Genomic DNA, 19038 nt, shown 5'->3' on the forward strand with positions numbered 1-19038 from the left:
AAAAAATATATTAACACAAGAGGAAAATTCAGTGGAAATTAAAATAGGTTTTTTGGCCCAGTGTTTGAAGGTTCAGCCAACCACTCAGAGCTGTCCGAATAGGATGTGGTCTAGATCGGTGGGATCTAGAGACCAAACTCCTAACTGCTGGCTTCCAGAAGGCTTTTGCTATGGTCTTCCTGTTCTCCCAGCCCTGGAGGGAGGCGCCCCTCTGGAGCACACCCTCTGCACCCCACTTTGCTGTACCACAGCTTGCACGTCACACTCCATGGAATGGTCTGGGATCAGTCATGAACTTGGAGCACAGGACTCTATTGTTCATCTTTGTCCATCTCCAGTACCATGTCTGACTGAGAGGAGATATTCAAAGCGTTTGCTGACTTGACCAGCTCCCCAAAGCGCTGGACCGTCCCCTTCTGTGGCAGTTTACCTACAGGCACCACGCAGTCGGCCTGCAGGGGACCGGCCCTACCTGCTGGTAGTCGCTTGCCACATGCAGAAACAGCAGCCCTTTCTTCCAGGTCCACCACCAAACCAAACCCCTTTGGAAGCAGAGGCCTGGACAGACCAAACTAAATAAGCTAAGTGAGACAGGCAGGCCACAGGGGAAAGCTGCTCTAAGATTGAGAGCAGAAAACATGGACTAAAATTCCTCATTTTCCTTCCTCTGCCTCAAAGATCTGATTCCAAGTCCTGCCAAGGTCTATAATCATAGTTCACTTCCTTTTTTAACCTAAAAGCAAATTACTCTTCCTTCCAGGCCTGAAAGAGCTATGATGTCACTTACACATTCTGCGGGAATAGCAAACTCAGACGATGCTCCGGGAAATTATTTTCTAGGGGTGACTTTCAGCCAGCCTGGGCAATCTGCACAGATAAAATAACCCAGTGCAGGCAACGCGGTTGACTGAAAACAGCAATTTTCTTCAGAGTCTGGACTGGGAGCCAAAACCCCAGGGCGGGTGTAGCATGCTGGCGTGCCCAGTGGCCTCCAATTCATTCAGACCCCTCCCTGCCTGCAAGTGTGGATGCCCTGCCCCTTGGGTCTCTGCACCTGCCCTGAGAACACCAGAGACCAAGGAGGAGGACGTGTACTGAGTAGCTGCTGGGCATTGCGCTTGGGGCTGGGAACAGGATACAGACAGTTTCAGGAAGCTCTGAGCTCATCTTACAGACACCTCTTGTGACTTGTACTCTTTTGTTTCTTTTAATTGAGATATAATTGACATATAGCATTATATTCCTTTCAGGTGTGCAACAATGATTCAATGCATGTAGTTTAAACTGCGAATGATCATCACAATATTGTGACTTGTACTCTTGATGTTCTGTCCTGAGCCTGCTACTAAGTACGGTTATAATAATTTTTAAAGAGGGAATGTGCCCCAGGCAGTGCTTATCAAACACTGGGTAGTCCTGCTTAGAATATCCTGAGCCCGGTGCACATGTAGAGAGGATGCTACAGGCGTCAGCACCTGGGAGCTGGTTAGAAATGCAGGATCTCGGGCCCCACCCTGGACCTCCTAGATCCGAGTTTCTGGAGGTGGAGCCCAGGGATCTGTGATTTTCAGGTCTGCTGAAGCTTGAGAGGTGCCGGCAGAGGGGACACCCAGGTCCCGGCTGTTCCTCGGAAAAGAAAAGGGAAGAGCACGTGCGACTTCCCTGGTGGCACAGTGATTAGGAATCCACCTGCCGATGCAGGGGACACAGGTTCGAGCCCTGGTCCGGGAAGATCCCACATGCCGCGGAGCAACTAAACCTGTGCGCCACAACTACTGAGCCTGCGCGCCACAACTGCTAAGCCCGCCTGTCACAACTACTAAAGCTGGCTCGCCTAGAGCCCGTGCTCCGCAACAAGAGAAGACACTGCAATGAGAAGCCCGCACACTACAACGAAGAGTAGCCCCCGCTCGCCGCAACTAGAGAAAGCCCGCGCGCAGCAACGAAGACCCAACGCAGCCAATAAATAAACAAACAAATTTATTTAAAAAAAAAAATAGGGAACAGCACAGCCAGCATGGGTTGCTGAGTCAGATGTCCCCAAGTTCGCTCCCAGTCTCACCATTTGCTGTTGGTAATTCTGGGCATGGCAGTTACTGATCTACATCTCTGGGTGTGCGTCTGCAGGATGGGGGTACGAGTGGTCCCCGGCTGGTAGACGCGCCGAGAGGGTTAAGTAAGAAAGGTATTAGAGTGCACTTAGCCTACAGTGTGGCAGCTCCTAAGCAAGCAATTAATATTCACTATCACACCATTATTATTTCTTGGGTAAACTCTTCCCTGCATAAGCTCCTCCCCAGCCAAGAAGCTGACCAACTGGAGACGGTCTGTGTCCGTTTCTGGCAGCTAAAAGCAGAGGCGCCCAGCCTGCAGGGGGGACAGCGTTACATTGTCGCGTGTGTCGTCTGGCCTTCCCAGAGATGCCGGCTGGCCCACCCCTTACTCGCCCACCTCTCCCGGGGGCAGAGGGGCTCAGCAGGAGAAGGGCTCCTGTCAGCATGGCCACTGTTCTCTCTGGGGCCCCCAACCTGACGTGAGGGGTTGGGGGAGGCCACCCACTCACCCTCTTTGCCCCCTGCCCTGCGTTTAGCACCGGAGTCCCCCTTGCCATCAGCCAGCTGGCACTGTGGCCCAAGGAGTCCCCCCACGGGCACCTCCTGTCACGGTCCCCTCCCCCGGGCCCTGGTCACTCTTCCTCTGTTTCTAACCACCAGCCAGGGCTCTCCCCCTGCTCAACCCGCCTCCGTGGGCCTGCCCGGAACAGCCCCAAGTCCCCACCTCTCTCCCCTTTTGTCTCCTTTTTTAAAAAAATTCGTTCAACACTGAGTGTCTAATGTGTGCCAGACACCGTTAGAGGCACTAGGGACCCCAGTGCCTAGCGGGCCAAACAGGGGAAGTCCCTGCCCTCCAGGTTCTGGTGGCCTCTATTCCGTCAGCATGCAGTCAGTTAAAGGGGGTGGCGCCATGGGGACAGGCAAGCAGGGCAGGAGTACGGCTGCTGGCATGTCCGTGTGTGCAGGAACAGGAGAGGGAGGTGCTCGTCACGCTGCGGCCGGGGAAGGCCTCGCTAGGGAGGGGACACGGAGCAGAGACCTGACGAGGTGGGGGAGAAGGGCCAGCCACGTGGCCAGCTGGAGGCTGAGCAGAGGGCCAGAGCAGACACAGGGTGTTCTGAAGGGTCACGAGTGAGGCCAGGGTGGCTGGGGCAGAGTGACGGGAGAAGAGCAGGGCGGGGCGGCAACCTGCCACTGCGAGGAAACTGGTTTATACTGCACGAGAGATGGGGCAGGTAGCCCCTGGGGGTTCTGAGCACAGGAGTCACATGATCTGGCTTATGTTCTAAAAGGACCTTCTAGCTTTCCAGTGGAGAAGTAAGGTAACTGGTCAGGAGGCTATCTGGGAGCTACTTTAGGTGGGGTGGGCACAGAAGGCATCTCTGAAACCTGAATGATGAGAAGGAGCCAACCATGTGAAGATCCTGGAGGAGATCATTCCAGGCAGTAGGTGCAAAGGTCCTGAGGCAGGAATGAGTTTGCTGCATCTGAGGAAGAGAAAGCAGGCCCACGTGGAAGGCACAGAGGGAGCAGAAGAGAGAGAAGTGCGAGATAAAGCCAGAGAAGTGAGCCGCTGATGGAAAGCCTTGGGCCTTGGTGAATGTCTAGAAGGGCTGCCAGAGAATGGGAACCCTTTGGAGAGTTAATTTTGAGACATGATATGATGTACCTTTTATGATGCACATAAACACATGCATACAAGTTGTGCTTGGGATCCAAGGACAGCACGTTAAGAATTTCCGCTGTAGAGTCTAGATCTGGAGTGTGTCGGGTGAAGCGTCAAGGCCTCACTTCAGTATTTGCTCAGTTCTTTCCAACCATCACCCTCTTTATCGCCTAGTGCAGAATACGGTGTACCGTACCCCGCAAACAAAGAGCAGGCCTCTCTCTGCTTCCTTAAAAAACATGTCCCATCCTCATACGTTGCTGGTAGAAACGTAAAATGGCACAGCCACTACAGAAAACAGTATGGCAGTTCCTCTCCTCAAAAAATTCAACATACACTTACCATGTGACCCAGCAATTGCACCTCTGGGTACAAACCCAAAAGAAGTAAAAGCAGGGACCCAAAGAGGTATTTGCACACCCATGTTCACAGCAGCATTATTCACAACAGCCCAAAGATGGAAGTGCCTCACCTGTCCATCAACGGGTGAATGGCTAAACAAAATGTGGCACGTTCATAACAGAATATTATTCAGATTTAAAAAGGAAGGAAATCTGACACATGGCTACAACTTGGATGAACCTTGAGGACATTATGCTAACTGAAATAAGCCAGTCACGAAAAGACAAGTACTGTATGATCACACTTATATGAGATTCCTAGAGCAGTCAAGCTCATAGAGACAGAAGGTAGAATGGTGGTTGCCAGGGGCTGGAGGGAGGGGGTTACTGTTTAATGGGGACAGAGTTTCAGTTTTGCAAGATGAAAAGAGCTCTGGAGATGGACGGTGTGACGGGTGCACTATGATGTGAGTGTAGTTAACACTCCTGAACCATACATTTTTAAATGGTTAAGACAGTAAATTTTATCATTATGTGTATTGTTATGTGTATTTTACCACAATTAAAAATTTTTTTAAAGTCTCTGAAGCCCACTTAGTCCCTCAGTTGCATCCTCATTAGCACCCGTCTCCCTGTCCTCACAGGGCTGATGGCCCCAGTATTCTGGGACTGACTGTCTAGACAATCTCCTCGCTGAGTGAAGAAGACAAGTAAACGAGCTGGTGTGAATGAAATCTTAAAAGCTCTCCAGTGAAGACAGTCCTCCAGACTGAACCTGGCAGCCCTTTCAACTGGTAACAATTTTGCGTGTCAGGATTTCTTGTCTTTTAAATGCTACTTAAAACCTTTTGTTTAAGCCGGTTCCCTGTTCTGCCTTATGAGGATGCAAAGGACAGCTGGTGACCATCCTCTATGGAAGAAGTCTTCCAAAGGCTTAGACGCCATTGTTAAATTACCTTACCTCTTCAAAGACATGGAGTGACCTGCTTTCCACATTTTTCCAGCCTAAAATTGCAGCTGCATTCTCTCTGTGAAACTGACCTTTGGGTCCTCAACTGTGCTTCTCTGTGTTTGGATGGACCCCCAAATCACTTCTTAAGGAGTTTGGCCTTGCCCACGGCACTCCCGTGGAAGACCTCCAAGAGAGGCGTTGGCCTATCGCTGAGGCCTGTGTCCTTGTCAGGCTCCTTAGAGCTCCCTAAGAAGACATCAACAGGGCTTCCCTGGTGGCGCAGTGGTTAAGAATCTGCCTGCCAATGCAGGGGACACGGGTTCGAGCCCTGGTCCGGGAAGATCCCACATGCCGCGGAGCAACTAAGCCCGTGCACCACAGCTACTGAACCTGCGCTCTAGAGCCCGCGAGCCACAACTACTGAAGGCTGTGCGCCTAGAGCCCGTGCTCTACAAGAGAAGCCACTGCAATGAGAAGCCCGCGCCCACTACGAAGAGTAGCCCCTGCTCGCCGCAACTAGAGAAAGCCCGCACACAGCAACGAAGACCCAATGCAGCCAAAAATAAATAAATAAATAAAATAAATTTATTTAAAAAAAAAAAAAAGAAGACATCAACATACAACCCAGCTTGGCTGAGTCTCAAGACGCATGACTCCATCCTTTACCAGCTACGTGGAACAGGTGTACTCCAGCGACTCGGCTGGAAAGAAACAAGCCAAGCTCACTGTCCCTCGTGATCTACCAAAAGCTTAGCTGAGAGAAACAAATCTGGGGAGATTCTCTGAAGGTGTATCCCTCCCCCTGGACTTCAGCCAAGGCCTCAGGAGCTGCGGGCAGGGACCAACTTGTTTTGCCCAGCCTCCCTTTGTGCAGTGGCTTTGCTGCATGACTCTTGGCTGGGCACCCTGCCCACCCTGCAGGCTCCATGTAAGAAAGCCTTGCCAGGCGTCAGTGCAGCTGTTCTAGAGCACAGTTGAGGGCGGGCTGCCGACACCTCACTGGACACGAGAAGGTGGGCGCAACGCTGCTCCCAGGATGCAGAACCTGGAATAGTTGTGCATCTGAAGCATAGTTTATTTTTGCCTCATGGATTCTAAATTGTATCACTGCTGATTTTCCAGTCTGTTTTTGCTGCTGGAGAACTCAAAATCAAAACTGGGGCCTACTTCTGGAAGAATGCTGTCCAACAGAACTTTCTGCAGTGATGGAAATGTTCTGTATGTGTGCTAACCAATATGGGAGCCACCAGCCACATGGAGCTACTGAGGACTTGAAATGTTCTCGTGAGACTGAGGAACTGAATTTTTTATTTTAATTCACTTAAATGTTAAATTTAAATGGCCACATGTGGCTAGTGGCTACCAGTTAAACAGCATAGCTCTCAGATAGGAAATGACATGCACTTTGGATGTCATACTTGGCTTACCTTCCTATCATTATTTTTCCTCTACTTCAAGTCCCTTTGGTATCTAATTATATTAATCTTTCTTGTATGATCTATATCTTTGTTAGCCAACCTAAGTCTTTTCATAAAAAAAATGTGGGAGCTACCTATAAATACAAAAACACCCCCAGATAACACAGCCATGTTCCCAACTTTTGTGACCAGATACTCCTTCCCCTCACTTTTGTGAAATACAGAGTAATTAATATGTTCATTTAAGGGAAGGGAGTCCCAGGAATGGGGGAAGAGAAGACTTCTCTTCTGTTTCTATGTTCTGCTTCTTCATCTGGGTGTTGCTTATGCAAATGTTCAATTTGTGAAAATTCACTGAGCATATATTTGTGATGTTCACTTTTCCTTGTATATATCATTTATATTATTCTTCAATAAAAAGTAAAGAGAGGGCTGCCCTGGTGGCGCAGTGGTTGAGAGTCCGCCTGCCGGTGCAGGGGACGCGGGTTCGTGCCCCGGTCCGGGAAGATCCCACGTGCGGCCCGCGTACCGCAAAAAAAAAAAAAAAAAAAAAAAAAAAAAAGTAAAGAGAACTTATTATGTTCAAAGTACAGTGTTAGTTTACTTCTAGTTCGTGTAACACAGATCTTAGCTATAGAAAGCTGTAGTTTCGATCATCAAGCATTAATGCAAATTTCTAAGATGCATTTTCTAAAGGAATCTTGGGCAACATCCGATGCTGGCAACTCCCCACCCACCTCCTCTCCGCCTTTTTCCCCCTGAATCAGGCAATGCCAGAAAGGAGAGGTGAGTTTCAGGAGGTAGAAGGCTTTCTTTCCATCTAATCAGATCTTAGTTAAAAACATTTCCAAATTCTTATAAGAGGCTGAGGAGCTCCCAGAAACAAATCTCTCAGCTTTTCTCCTCCAGAGGAATTAAATGGCTGGAGGAGGTCTCTGAAATACGGAATGTTAACTTGATGGGGCAGGATGAGGAACTGAAATGCAATCTATATCTTAAGAAAGCAACTAGAAACTACCCAACCAAGACTGCCTTCAACGTATAACTGCACCCAATGGAACAAAAGCACGTATGTTGAAAATGAAACTTGGGAAACACACTGCTAAGGAGAATGTAAAAAAAAAAAAAAAAAAAAAAAGGCGTTCTCTCAACTGTGTCCCTCCCTCCACGACCAAAATATCTTCATTTTGCTAAAGAATGAAGTATAAATTTTTACTTTTAAAAGTAATTTAAAGAGGTGGGCAGGCATATCTCTCATGCTAGAGCAGAGGACTGCTTTCTGCAGTGATGCAGTAAGTAGTAACCTGTTCAAACAGCCATAATCAGGAACTGTAAGAGAGACTATTAGTCATTTCTGCCCACATTAACTCTTTGGCATATTACTATTTTGAACAAAGGCCCAAATGCCTGAGAATCCATGATACAAATCTTTTTTTCTTACTCTTTTCACTCTTGAATGCTCTAAATTCAAAAGCCTGCACCCATACAGATTGTATAGCCATTTAAATCTGTGGCTTTTCTTTGAAATATTCTTTCAATGATTCCTTTGAGTGGAGTTCGGGCCAAGCTTTCCTACTTTATTCTTTCATTTACATTATTACAGGGATTGAGAGCAAAAAATATTCTAAATACTGCAAAAAGGAAAAAGTCCCTCAGAAACAATCACATTCATTTTGATTTTTTAGTATAAACAAAATCCTTTCATTAATTTTTACTTACACAACTACACTGTTTTGCATTAAAAATTGGCAGTCTTCAAACACAGAAGAAAACTTTTCTCACATTTCAAAAGGGATTATAAAACTGACACCACAGAAATACAAAAAAATCATAAGAGATAACTACAAGCAACTATATGCCAATAAAATGGACAACCTAGAAAAATGGACAAATTCTTAGAAAGGTACCATCTCCCAACAGCAGAAACTAACACACCATTGTAAAGCAATTATACTCCAATAAAGATGTTAAAAAAAAAAAACACAAAACCTCTCAACAAACAAGTCCAGGACCAGATGGCTTCACAGGTGAATTCTATCAAACATTTAGAGAAGAGTTAACACCTATCCTCCTGAAACTCTTCCAAAAAGCTGCAGAGGAAGGAACACTCCCAAACTCATTCTATGAGGCCACCATCACCCTGATACCAAAACCAGACAAAGATACCACACAAAAAAAGAAAATTATAGGCCAATATTACTGATGAACATAGATGCAAAAATCCTCAACAAAATACTAGCAAACCGAATCCAACAATAAAATAAAAGGATCATACACCATAATCAAGTGGGATTTATCCCAGGGATGCAAGGATTTTTCAATATACACAAATTGATCAGTGCGATACACCACATAAACAAACTGATGAATAAAAACCATATGATCATCTCAATAGATGCAGAAAAACCTTTTGACAAAATTCAACACCCATTTATGGTAAAATCTTTATAGAAAGTGGACACAGAGGGAACCCACCTCAACATAATCAAGGCCATATATGACAAACCCACAGCAAACATCATTCTCAATGGTGAAAAGCTGAAAACATTTCCTCTAAGATCAGGAACAAGACAAGGATGTCCACTCTTGCCACTTCTATTCAACATAGTTTTGGAAGTCCTAGCCATGGCCATCAGAGAAGAAATAAAAGGAACCCAAATAGGAAAAAAGAAGTAAAACGGTCACTGTTTGCAGATGATATGATACTATACATAGAAAAGATGCTACCAAAAAACTACTAGTGCTCATCAATGAATCTGGTAAAGTTACAGGATACAAAATTAATACACAGAAATCTGTTGCATTTCTGCACACCAACAACAAACTATCAGAAAGAGAAATTAAGGAAACACTCCCAATTACCATGGCATCAAAAAGAATAAAATACCTAGGAATAAACCTATCTAAGGAGGCAAAAGATCTGTACTCCAAAAACTATAAGATGCTGATGAAAGAAATCGAATATGACACAAACAGATGGAAAGATATACCATGTTCTTGGATTGGAAGAATCAATATTGTCAAAATGACTATACTACCCAAGGTAATTTACAGATTTGACACAATCCCTATCAAATTACCAATGGAATTTTTTTTGCAGATCTAGAACAACAAAATCTTAAAATGGAAACACAAAAGACCCTGAATAGCCAAAGCAATCTTAAGAAAGAAAAATGGAGCTGGAGGAATCAGGCTCCCTGACTTCAGACTATACTATGAAGCTACAGTAATCAAAACAGTATGGTACTGGCACAAAGACAGATTTATAGATCAATGGAACAGGATAGAAAGCCCAGAAATAAAGCCATGCACCTACGGTCAATTACTCTATGACAAAGGAGTCAAGAATATACAATGGAGAAAAGACAGTCTCTTCAATAAGTGGTGCTGGGAAAACTGGACAGCCACATGTAAAAGAAGGAAATTAGAACGCTCTCTAACACCATACACAAAAATAAGCCTCCAAATGGATTAAAGACCTAAATCTAAGACTGGATACTATAAAACCCTTCGAGGAAAACATAGGCAGAACACTCTTTGACATAAATCGTAGCAATATCTTTTTGGATCCACCTCCTAGAGTAATGAAAATAAAAACAAAAATAAACAAATGGGACCTAATAAAAACTTAAAAGCTTCTGCACAAAAAGAACTACCATAAACAAAATGAAAAGACAACCCACAGAATGGGAGAAAATATTTGCAAATGGTGTGACCAACAGGGGATTAATCTCCAAAATATACAAACAGCTCATGTAGCTCAATATCAAAAAAACAAACAACCCAATCAAAAAATGGGCAGAAGATCTAAATAGACATTTCTCCAAAGGAAATACAGATGGCCAAAAAGCACATGAAAAGATGCTCAGCATCGCTAATTATTAGAGAAATGCAAATCAAAACTACAATGAGGTATCACCTCACACTAGTCAGAATGGCCATCATCAAAAAGTCTAACATACAATAAATGCTGGAGAAGGTGTGGAGAAAAAGGAACCCTCCTACACTGTTGGTGGGAATGTAAATTGGTACAACCACTATGGAGAACAGTATGGAAGTTCCTTAAAAAACTAAAAACAGAGCTACTATATGATCCAGTAATCCCACTCCGGGGTATATACCCAGAGAAAACCACAATTTGAAAAGATACTTGCACCCCAGTGTTCATCGCAGCACTATTTACAATAGCCAAGACATGGAAGCAACCTAAGTGTCCACTGACAGGAATGGATAAAGAAGATGTGGTACATATATACATTGGAATATTACTCAGCCACAAAAAAGAATGAAATAATGCCCTTTGCAGCAACATGGATGGATCTAGAGATTATCATACTAAGTGAAGTAAGTCAGAGAAAGACAAATATCATATGATATCATTTATATGTGGAATCTAAAAAAAATGACACAAATGAACTTATTTACAAAACAGACACAGACTCAGAGACTTTGAAAACAAACTTACAGTTACCAAAGGGGAAAGGTAGGTGGGTGGGTGGGAGGGATAAATTAGGAGGTTGGGATTAACATATACACACTGCTATACATAAAATAGATAATCAACAAGAACCTATTGTATAGCACAGGGAACTCTACTCAATACTCTGTAATAACCTATATGGGAAAATAATCTGAAAAAGTATATATATATGTATATGTATAACTGAATCACTTTGCTGTATACCTGAAATGAACACAACACTGTAAATCAACTATACTCCAATATAAAATAAAAATTAAAAAATAAAACAAATGCTAGCTAGCATTTAGTACAGTGAATAATAAAGCAATATTACTTATTTGCATAGTTCAAAGGGAAATCTGAAAATTATCTAGTTCCTCTAAATCGTAAATACCTCAAGGTGACCTTTTTGACTTGAGCCATGTGTCCTGGTGGTAGTTTGAGCCAGGTATCTGTCATGTGCCAAATTCTCACTTCATTTTTCAATATGTGGATTATAGTTCTGATGTTTAATGCCCAAACCAACAAAAACTATGAAACTTTACCTGTGATTCAAGTAAATACAATCAGCACCTTTCAAGACAATGTCCCCGAACTTGCTATCAACTTTCTCCTCTCAGGTGGCCGTATGTGAAAACTGAGATGCCAGAGGCAGAGGTGTTTCAGAAAGACAAAATCCTATATGCCTGGAACGGATTTACCTGTCAATTCTAGAAAGTCTGGGTCTTGAAAGCATTTATCAGGTAGGGTAGGTATAGGACCTTCTTAAATCTGTATGGTGAACTTTGAATTCTAGAGTATGACTAATGACGTCTAAAGAGTTTGGGACGATTGCTGGAAGGATGGGAGGAGAAATGGGTCCAGTAATTGAGCCAAGACATTAACCACGGAAGCAACAGAAGAGTCTACTGCATCCATTTCCTTCCATGTATTCACTCCCCCTTCCTAAGCTGAATGAAAGAAGCTCCAGAGGCATCACGTACTCCTTAAAACACCAAGAAAGTCATTTCCAATGATCACTGAATTCGAACCACCTATTGCCCAGTAGTAGAAGGGTGGAAGGGTAGAAGGGGGAGGGGAGGCACCAGAGCGATGAAGAAAACAGGTATCTTCTCTACTGAACGTCAGCATATTTTACAATTGTCATAGATGGGTTTTCCTGAAATTCCCTTGTGGAAGTGAAGAATTCATTGGTAAAAACTCCCTACTTGTGAGGGGGTAGATTAAGGAATCTTTAATACCAAATTCCCTGGGATATCAGTTCACTCTAAACCCCCGGGAGCCACAAGCATTTAGTGGATGCTCAAACAGGTGGGTGAAGAGGCGCTAGAGGAATCGGCCGTTGCCTGCCTGGGGCGCATGGCCACGGCAGCTAAGGGAAAACTGTTTAATTAGCGTATGGACACCTTGACTTGGTCTACGAGCCAGACAGAGGGTCACTGATCTTTTTTCTTAACTCATTGTTCTGTAACAGCTACTAACCAGGGTGTCTGGCAGAACCAATTCACTTGTTTCTCTGTTCTCCCCAAGTGGAGATAGACACAGACAGACAGACTTCCCCCAAGGTACCTGCAGAAGGATCTTGTTCCCATCGTGGTCCTCCGTCTGCCAGCGTCCCTCACTGATGGGCCTGCAGGGGTTGGGCAAGAGAGGCACCAGCTCGCCAATGTCCTTGACTCGGAACTCCAGCACGGAGCAATCAGTGGCGACCGGGGTCTGGTCACAGGGCAGTCTCTTCAGGGAGAACTGGATGTCCACATCCAGACTGGAGAAAATGGGGAAGATGCAGAAGTCCGTTTTCCTCTGGCTGGGGCTCCGCTTGAGTATCAGCTCGTAGAACTTGAGGATGTCGGCGTAGTTGTCATGGCGACAGTAGATGGTGAAGCGCACGATTTCCTTGCCGTAGTGCACAGGCCGGATGGCCCACAGCGGTGTCCCGGGGGCCAGAGTGAAGAACTCCTGGCTGCAGGGCAGGTAGGGCAGAAACCCGCTAGGCACGCGCTCCGTGTGGTGATGGCGCCAGGGCGGCCGCTGCAGCGTGCGGTGCAGCTGCAGGATCTGCTCCTCGCCGTACTCCTCCTGCAGGAAGAGGACCACCGCCAGGGCTGGCTGCGCCACCTTGGGGGCCTTCCTCCGCCGCCGGGACGCCCTCCTTTCAGAGACCCTGAACAGCTGGAGGCCTGGGTGGATCCAAGCCAAGACCTTGTCGATGGCCTCCTGCAGGGGTCGGGATTCCCCTGGGTCTGCGATTATGTGGATGCTGACCAAGAAGGGGTCCTGCGCTTCCTCCACGGAGAGCTCACCTAGCAGCACAAAACAAAACCCAAGAGACAAACGGTGACTATTTCACTGAGGTGTCCCGTGATAAACATGCAAGGCCTCGGGCAGGAAGAGAAGCTCAATTTTAACTGAACGGACTCCTTGATTGTTTTGAAATTCTGGTCCCAGGTTCACGTGCAAATACTACTGCTGCAGCACCCTAGCAGCCCCAAACTCAAGAACTATTACACCGCTTCCCAAGCTGGGCGCTGTCAGGGCAGCCTTGGTGTGGTGCTTCATCAGGTTGAGTGTATTTTCTATTGAACAGCACAGAGTCAAGTCTCCATGGGTCTGGAAAGGACAACAGGGCCGTTAGGGAAGATGCTGTAGCACTAAGTGTACACCATTTAGAATTTCCTTAGGTAACTGCAGTGCCTTCCCCCGCAAATGGTCCCTGTATCATTGCACTTCTTTGGTTTGCTTATTTCATTGGTTTATTCATCCGTTTGTTCATTCATTTAACATTTATGGAATCCTTTCTTCACCAGGCATTTACTCTAATTGACACATCAAGCCCTGGCTGGTGAGGCATCCTGCCAACTGTGTCCCGACGGTAGGGTGGCCGGGTGGTGACCATCTTGCTGCTCGAGACACAGGGAAGAACGACCCAGCGGGGAGGGGGGCGAGCACCGTGTTCTTGCTGTCAGAGCTTCCAGGGGCTGTGGTTAGGGGTGGGGTGACGCATGGTTGGACCATCATTGCCCGTGTCCTGCTGCCTTTTGGCCCCCTCCTCAGGCCATGTCCACCCAGAAGCCCATACGTCCTGATTGGGTCAGTTCCCCTCCCCGTGTCCTCTGGCAGAACAGAGAATTCCAAGTGTGAAGGTGACCATTTACCTTGGCAACCTTCTCCCATGGGGTGAACAGTTTGCCAGGCACATTGACATATTTCTACTTTAAAAATATTCAGCGTATTTCATCAAGTAACCTGATAAAAGGCTTGTTCTTGTTCATGATGGCTCCTCTTGCATTTATTTAAGTTGTATGACCATCCAAGGGAAATCAAGGAAACTTTAACTCTATTGTGACTTGGAGGGCAAGATTCATCTAGAATCTAGACCTGTCTCCACACACATGCCTCATGATGTCCACCAGGGTATCAGGCATAGGGCGATCATGGGGTCGGTAACGTTTGAGAAGCATGATGTGCTTTTAGGAACCATCACCTTGATCAGTTTGCAGGATGAAAGGTGATTTTTTTTGTAGTTAAACAAGACATTCCAAGTGGGTTTACATGTACATTTCATCACAGGCACCTATGATAACATGGTCTTCATTTTGCTGGAGCAAAACCTGTCTGAATTTTCATTCGAACGCTGACTGTTAAATATCTCACCTGGGAACAGTTAGCTCAGTTTCTTGTTGCCTTCTTTCTCCTTCCCTCATTCACCCACACATTTCTTGAGCAATCAATATGTACCAGGCACTGGGAGACAAGGAAGCTGGCACCATGACTACGGGGGAGTCCATTTACATAGACTCTGGCGTGGCTAGTGCCCCCTTAGAGCTGTACAGTGTATGACCTGCACAGCCACAGGCAGCAGCCATAAAGAACCATAAGCCACAAATGAGAACTTCACGACTTAGCTGGGAAACACCGACATAAAGATTAAAATTCAATCTGATATAAGTCTATAGGAAATATGATAGAGTAGCATCTGAGGTGGAGGGAAGATACTAAAGTCACCATGACATAAACATTTACTATAGACACTATTACCACTGAAAGTCCCTTGAATTTCCAGTATAGAACTGGAAGGTCCTGATTTGCAACAGGACCACACATCCAGATAGATGTTCCTTTGAACAGCAGATGAAATAAAGGCTTGCTGCCTGGCTGTTATAAAAGAAGAGCCCTGTATCATTAAACACTAGACCCCCGCTCAGTAGGCTGTGCCTTTTATGCTACAAGAGGCTTTTGGGAGCTGAAGAGGATTCTGAAACCAAAGGATGACTAAGGTAACAGCAAAGTCAAGTCTCAGTACTCCCACAATCACGGAGTAGAATGGTGGGTGGAATTATTTAAGCTCTGCCTCTCTTTCTCTCTCTGGCTGAGCATGTATTCTCGAATTGCTATGAGTTAAGTATAAGCGTGATGCAATTTCAGTTTACTACCACATCACAAAGGAAGGAGCAATTTTTTTCTCCAGGGGGCTTCTGAGAGGGCTTTCTGGAAGATGCTCCAGGTGAACTGGGTCTTGAAGGGTCGATGATCTCTCACTTACAATAACCTCAAATATGGGGGAGATCACTGCAGGAAGAGGGAACAGTTTACGAAGGCACAGAACTGTGCGAAAAACAAGCACATTTGGAAAGGGGTGGTGTGTAATTCTGAAATATGGCAACAGATACAGCAGGAAAAATGGATTGGAGCCAAGCTGTACAGGGCTTCGGCTCAATTTGGCAGTGATAAGGGGCAGTGGAAATTTTTAATAAAGGGATGCTGGGATCAAGTCAGGGGCGGTTGGCTATAGGCAAAGCAAGCAGTTAGAAGATGAGTGAAGAGTCTAGGTCAGGATAACAAGGACGCGGGAGATTGCATTATTGGCCCTGGTTCTTTATCTTACCCTGTCACCTTGCTCTCTGCCATGTGGCCTTGTAGTTCCTTCTACTAAATGGCTGTAGTGCATTTCCCCACCCTTTGACTTCGAATGAGACCATACGCCTAGCTTTGGCCAACAGAAATAGTGGCATGCGTTTTGGCTTGTTTCTTGTGCTTCTAACGTTTCCATGAGGAGAACATGCTCGGGCCAGCCCACTGGGGCCAGAAAGGAGTATGAGGGCGACGTGGACCCGAGCCAGCCTGGCTGAGCCAAGCCTCCATCAGCCAGGCTCAAGACACTCAAAGACACCCAGCAGATCTTGGTCTGGAACAGCTGACCCGAGACACAAGGGAAATGATAAATGACTGCTGTTTTGAGCCACTGCTTGGGGTTGGCTCAAAACACACAGCGACACTTTCACTGGGTGTACAGAAGAGAGCTAGTCTCACAGGCTATTTAGGAAGCTTGAGGAGCCCACAGGCCGGGAGGCAGGAGCAGGAAAAGCAGGAGAGGACTTGACCTTGATGTTTCTGGCTTGAGCAACTCATCTGATGTTGATGCTTAGCTGAGACAGAAGACAGAGGAAGAAGGGCAGGCTTGTGGGGAAAGATAAGGAGATCCACGTTGGCCATGCTGGCTCGTGATGCCCGATTGACTTCCAGGAGGGATGTCCTGTTGGCAACTGGACCTGTGTGTTGCTGGGGTGACGTGCTGAACTTAAGGATGGACCAGTTACCTTTCGGCCACATTCCTGCTTTCATACAGTTATCGCGTGTGTGCCCTGTTCTGATATGAACCAGTGAAAATTCATCTTGGTGGCTTAAGAACAATCGGAATTCATAGATTATTCTGGTCCTTTTCTTTGCTTGCTCTTTCAGCTCACCTGGCTACTTTCTGTTTCACTGAACATAAGCACCACTACCAGCAGAAGTGAAGTTGAAGCAAGAGTAGTGAAAACACAAACCAATGACATTTCCTGCCAGTCAGTAAGCTCCAGGGGTGGCAGGAGGAGACGCCACAGTCGCCTACGATGGATATTTCACTTCTCTATGGTGCCCTGATCGCCCACCCGTGGAGACGTGCTTTCACTAAACAGTTGTGAATGCCTACTATAAATGGAAGGTGTAGAAAGGCTTTGAATAATCTGAGGATGAAGACATTCACTTGAGAAAATCACCGATGATTTCTACGAGGGGAAAAAAGGACGTGTGGAGTAGGAAGAGTGTTTGGGAAAAGAAGTTGTCAGAGCATCAGGCGGTCCCATTAAGATCCTAACCCCACGCTCAGGGTGTGCGTGGCCATGGACGTGGGGTGATGTTGCTGGGTGACACACAGATGACATTCACTGTGGCCCAGTGTTCTACATGTACGAGCTCACGGAATCCTCACAACAACCCCAGAAGTCAGGGGCGGGGGGGGGGGGCGGGGAGGGTCGCTCCCCTTGTCCTCACTTTAGAGAGCAGGAAATTGAGGCACAAAGAGGTGAAGGAACCTGCCGAGGGCACAGAGGGAGTGAGTGGGCAGGCACTTGGCTATGGCATGAGGTCTGTGTGCACAGTTCCCCCGCGGTTCTGCACAGAAGTACTTGTTTCCCGGCCGAAGGAGCAGCTTTCACTCTCCAGCCATTTCTGGCCACGCTTCTGCTCCTTCACCTCTCTCTCCTGCTCTCCTGCCTGCTTCTGATTGGCTGGCTTCTCGGCCACCAGTCCACAGCTTCCTGTCATGGACACCCCTTTACGTCTCCTTCTTCCGGCCCTGGGTCTCTGAGGAGGACTCTCAGAAACCGCCTCCCCGAGGGCACGTGCCCAGGTCTTTGCATGTGAGCGCTGCCCTCAAGGGGAAGTGCAGGGCGGCACTGCAGTGACAGAAGAGCAGAGAGTGACAAGGGAAAGCAGAGGGCTGGGAGAGGCCTGGGTGAGCAGGGGCCCGGGCGAAGTCAGCTCCTGAGTCTCCGAGACAGAGCTGTCGGGGGTGCTCCGTTGGCCACCTCTATGGGCGGCACAGAGGTTGCCGAGGAGCAGTAACAAAGGCCACGCAGAAGCCTGCACGGCTGAGTGGATGTTTACAGCTCTGCAAAAGGGCAAGATGCCCAGCTTCGGTGCAGGGAGGGGGCTGAAAGGCGCCCGGCCAAGCGCGGCTCACCCGGGATGCAGCCCTGATCAAGCAAGCAAGGAGGACGAAGACCCGACCCCAGAGCTGCCTCTTCACCGTGTGAACCACAGCGACGTAAGCGGCTAATATCCTGCCCCTGAGACGGGTCGGAGGAATGAGCGGTGGCCTTAGTACGCTCCGGCCGTCGCCAGCATGTGCCCACTGCATGAGACCCTGAAATAAACAGGCTCAAAGGGGCACAGAATGCAGTGCCACGCCGTCATCGTCATCGGGTGCTGGCGTTACGCACGCCCAGAGCAAACCTGCCTCCGTGGAGCTAGGTAGGACGCCAAGTGTTTGAGGGGAAGAAGCGAAAATGTGAATAATTAATTGACATGAAGAGCCTCTCCGCCTCCCTGGAGGCGCAGAGACGCTGCGACTGTAGGATATGCCTTTATCATATCTATTACACGTCCTCTCAAAGGCCCTCAGAGAGCACCTGTTCAGCTAGGGCAGGACACAGACCCAAACCGGCCAATGGGCGGATCTCCCCAGGGCCGGAGAGAGATCGGAGCTGTTCACAAAGCTTTCCAACTAGCTTATGCTTCCCAAGAGGACAAGGAAGATTCTTTCCCATGTGATCATTTACAATTAGATTTTCCTTGGATAATGTAAAACACAAACAACCGTAAGTAAAGCACTGCACCAGTTCAGGCCTTCTAGGAGGCAGAAAGTGTATTATTAACCTGAGGATTTGTTCCATTTTCCCCAGTATATCCCTTTCTTTTCATAAGTGTAACAGAAAATAACTTAGACGATAACAACCACGTATTATGTTCTTATTATTTGTCAGACACTGTCCTAAAAGCTTTACTATATACGTTATCTCATTTAATCTTTAAATCACAACCACGCTGAAGGCGTATTCTTTCTCCCCAACTTGCGGGTGAAATGTTAACTGACCCGCCAAAAGCCATTCGGCTGGAGAAGGACGGCGTGTCTGTGCGCCTCACCATGTGCTTTTTCTTGCCTCTTGAGTCCACCATCCTTATAATCATCCTGCCCTGAACCTCAGCCTGCCTGGCTGGGCTCTGAAACTGTGGCTGGGCTCCATCAGGAAATGTGGGCGGGTGATTCTGCCGCAGAGAGACTGACCAGAACACCTGGAGAGTTTCTGGCAATCCCCAACCCAC

The 19038-nt window shown here is 46.9% G+C and overlaps 1 protein-coding gene across 2 annotated transcripts in view; it reads right to left on the reverse strand.

The window, feature by feature from the left end:
• FAM124A (family with sequence similarity 124 member A) overlaps window positions 1–19038 on the reverse strand; it is a 108748-nt gene that overhangs the window by 66877 nt on the left and 22833 nt on the right. Inside the window, exons 3-4 of one of the 2 annotated variants that reach the window (XM_055089517.1) lie at window positions 12463–13196; window positions 3444–3541 (exon numbers count right to left, since the gene is read on the reverse strand). In XM_055089517.1, coding sequence (XP_054945492.1) covers window positions 3444–3541; window positions 12463–13196 — 832 coding nt within the window. The remainder of the gene's footprint in view (window positions 1–3443; window positions 3542–12462; window positions 13197–19038) is intronic. The other variant, XM_024126059.3, reaches the window with a different exon arrangement.

Source organism: Physeter macrocephalus, chromosome 13, assembly GCF_002837175.3.
Source record: "Physeter macrocephalus isolate SW-GA chromosome 13, ASM283717v5, whole genome shotgun sequence".
Classification (NCBI taxonomy): Eukaryota; Metazoa; Chordata; class Mammalia; order Artiodactyla; family Physeteridae; genus Physeter; species Physeter macrocephalus.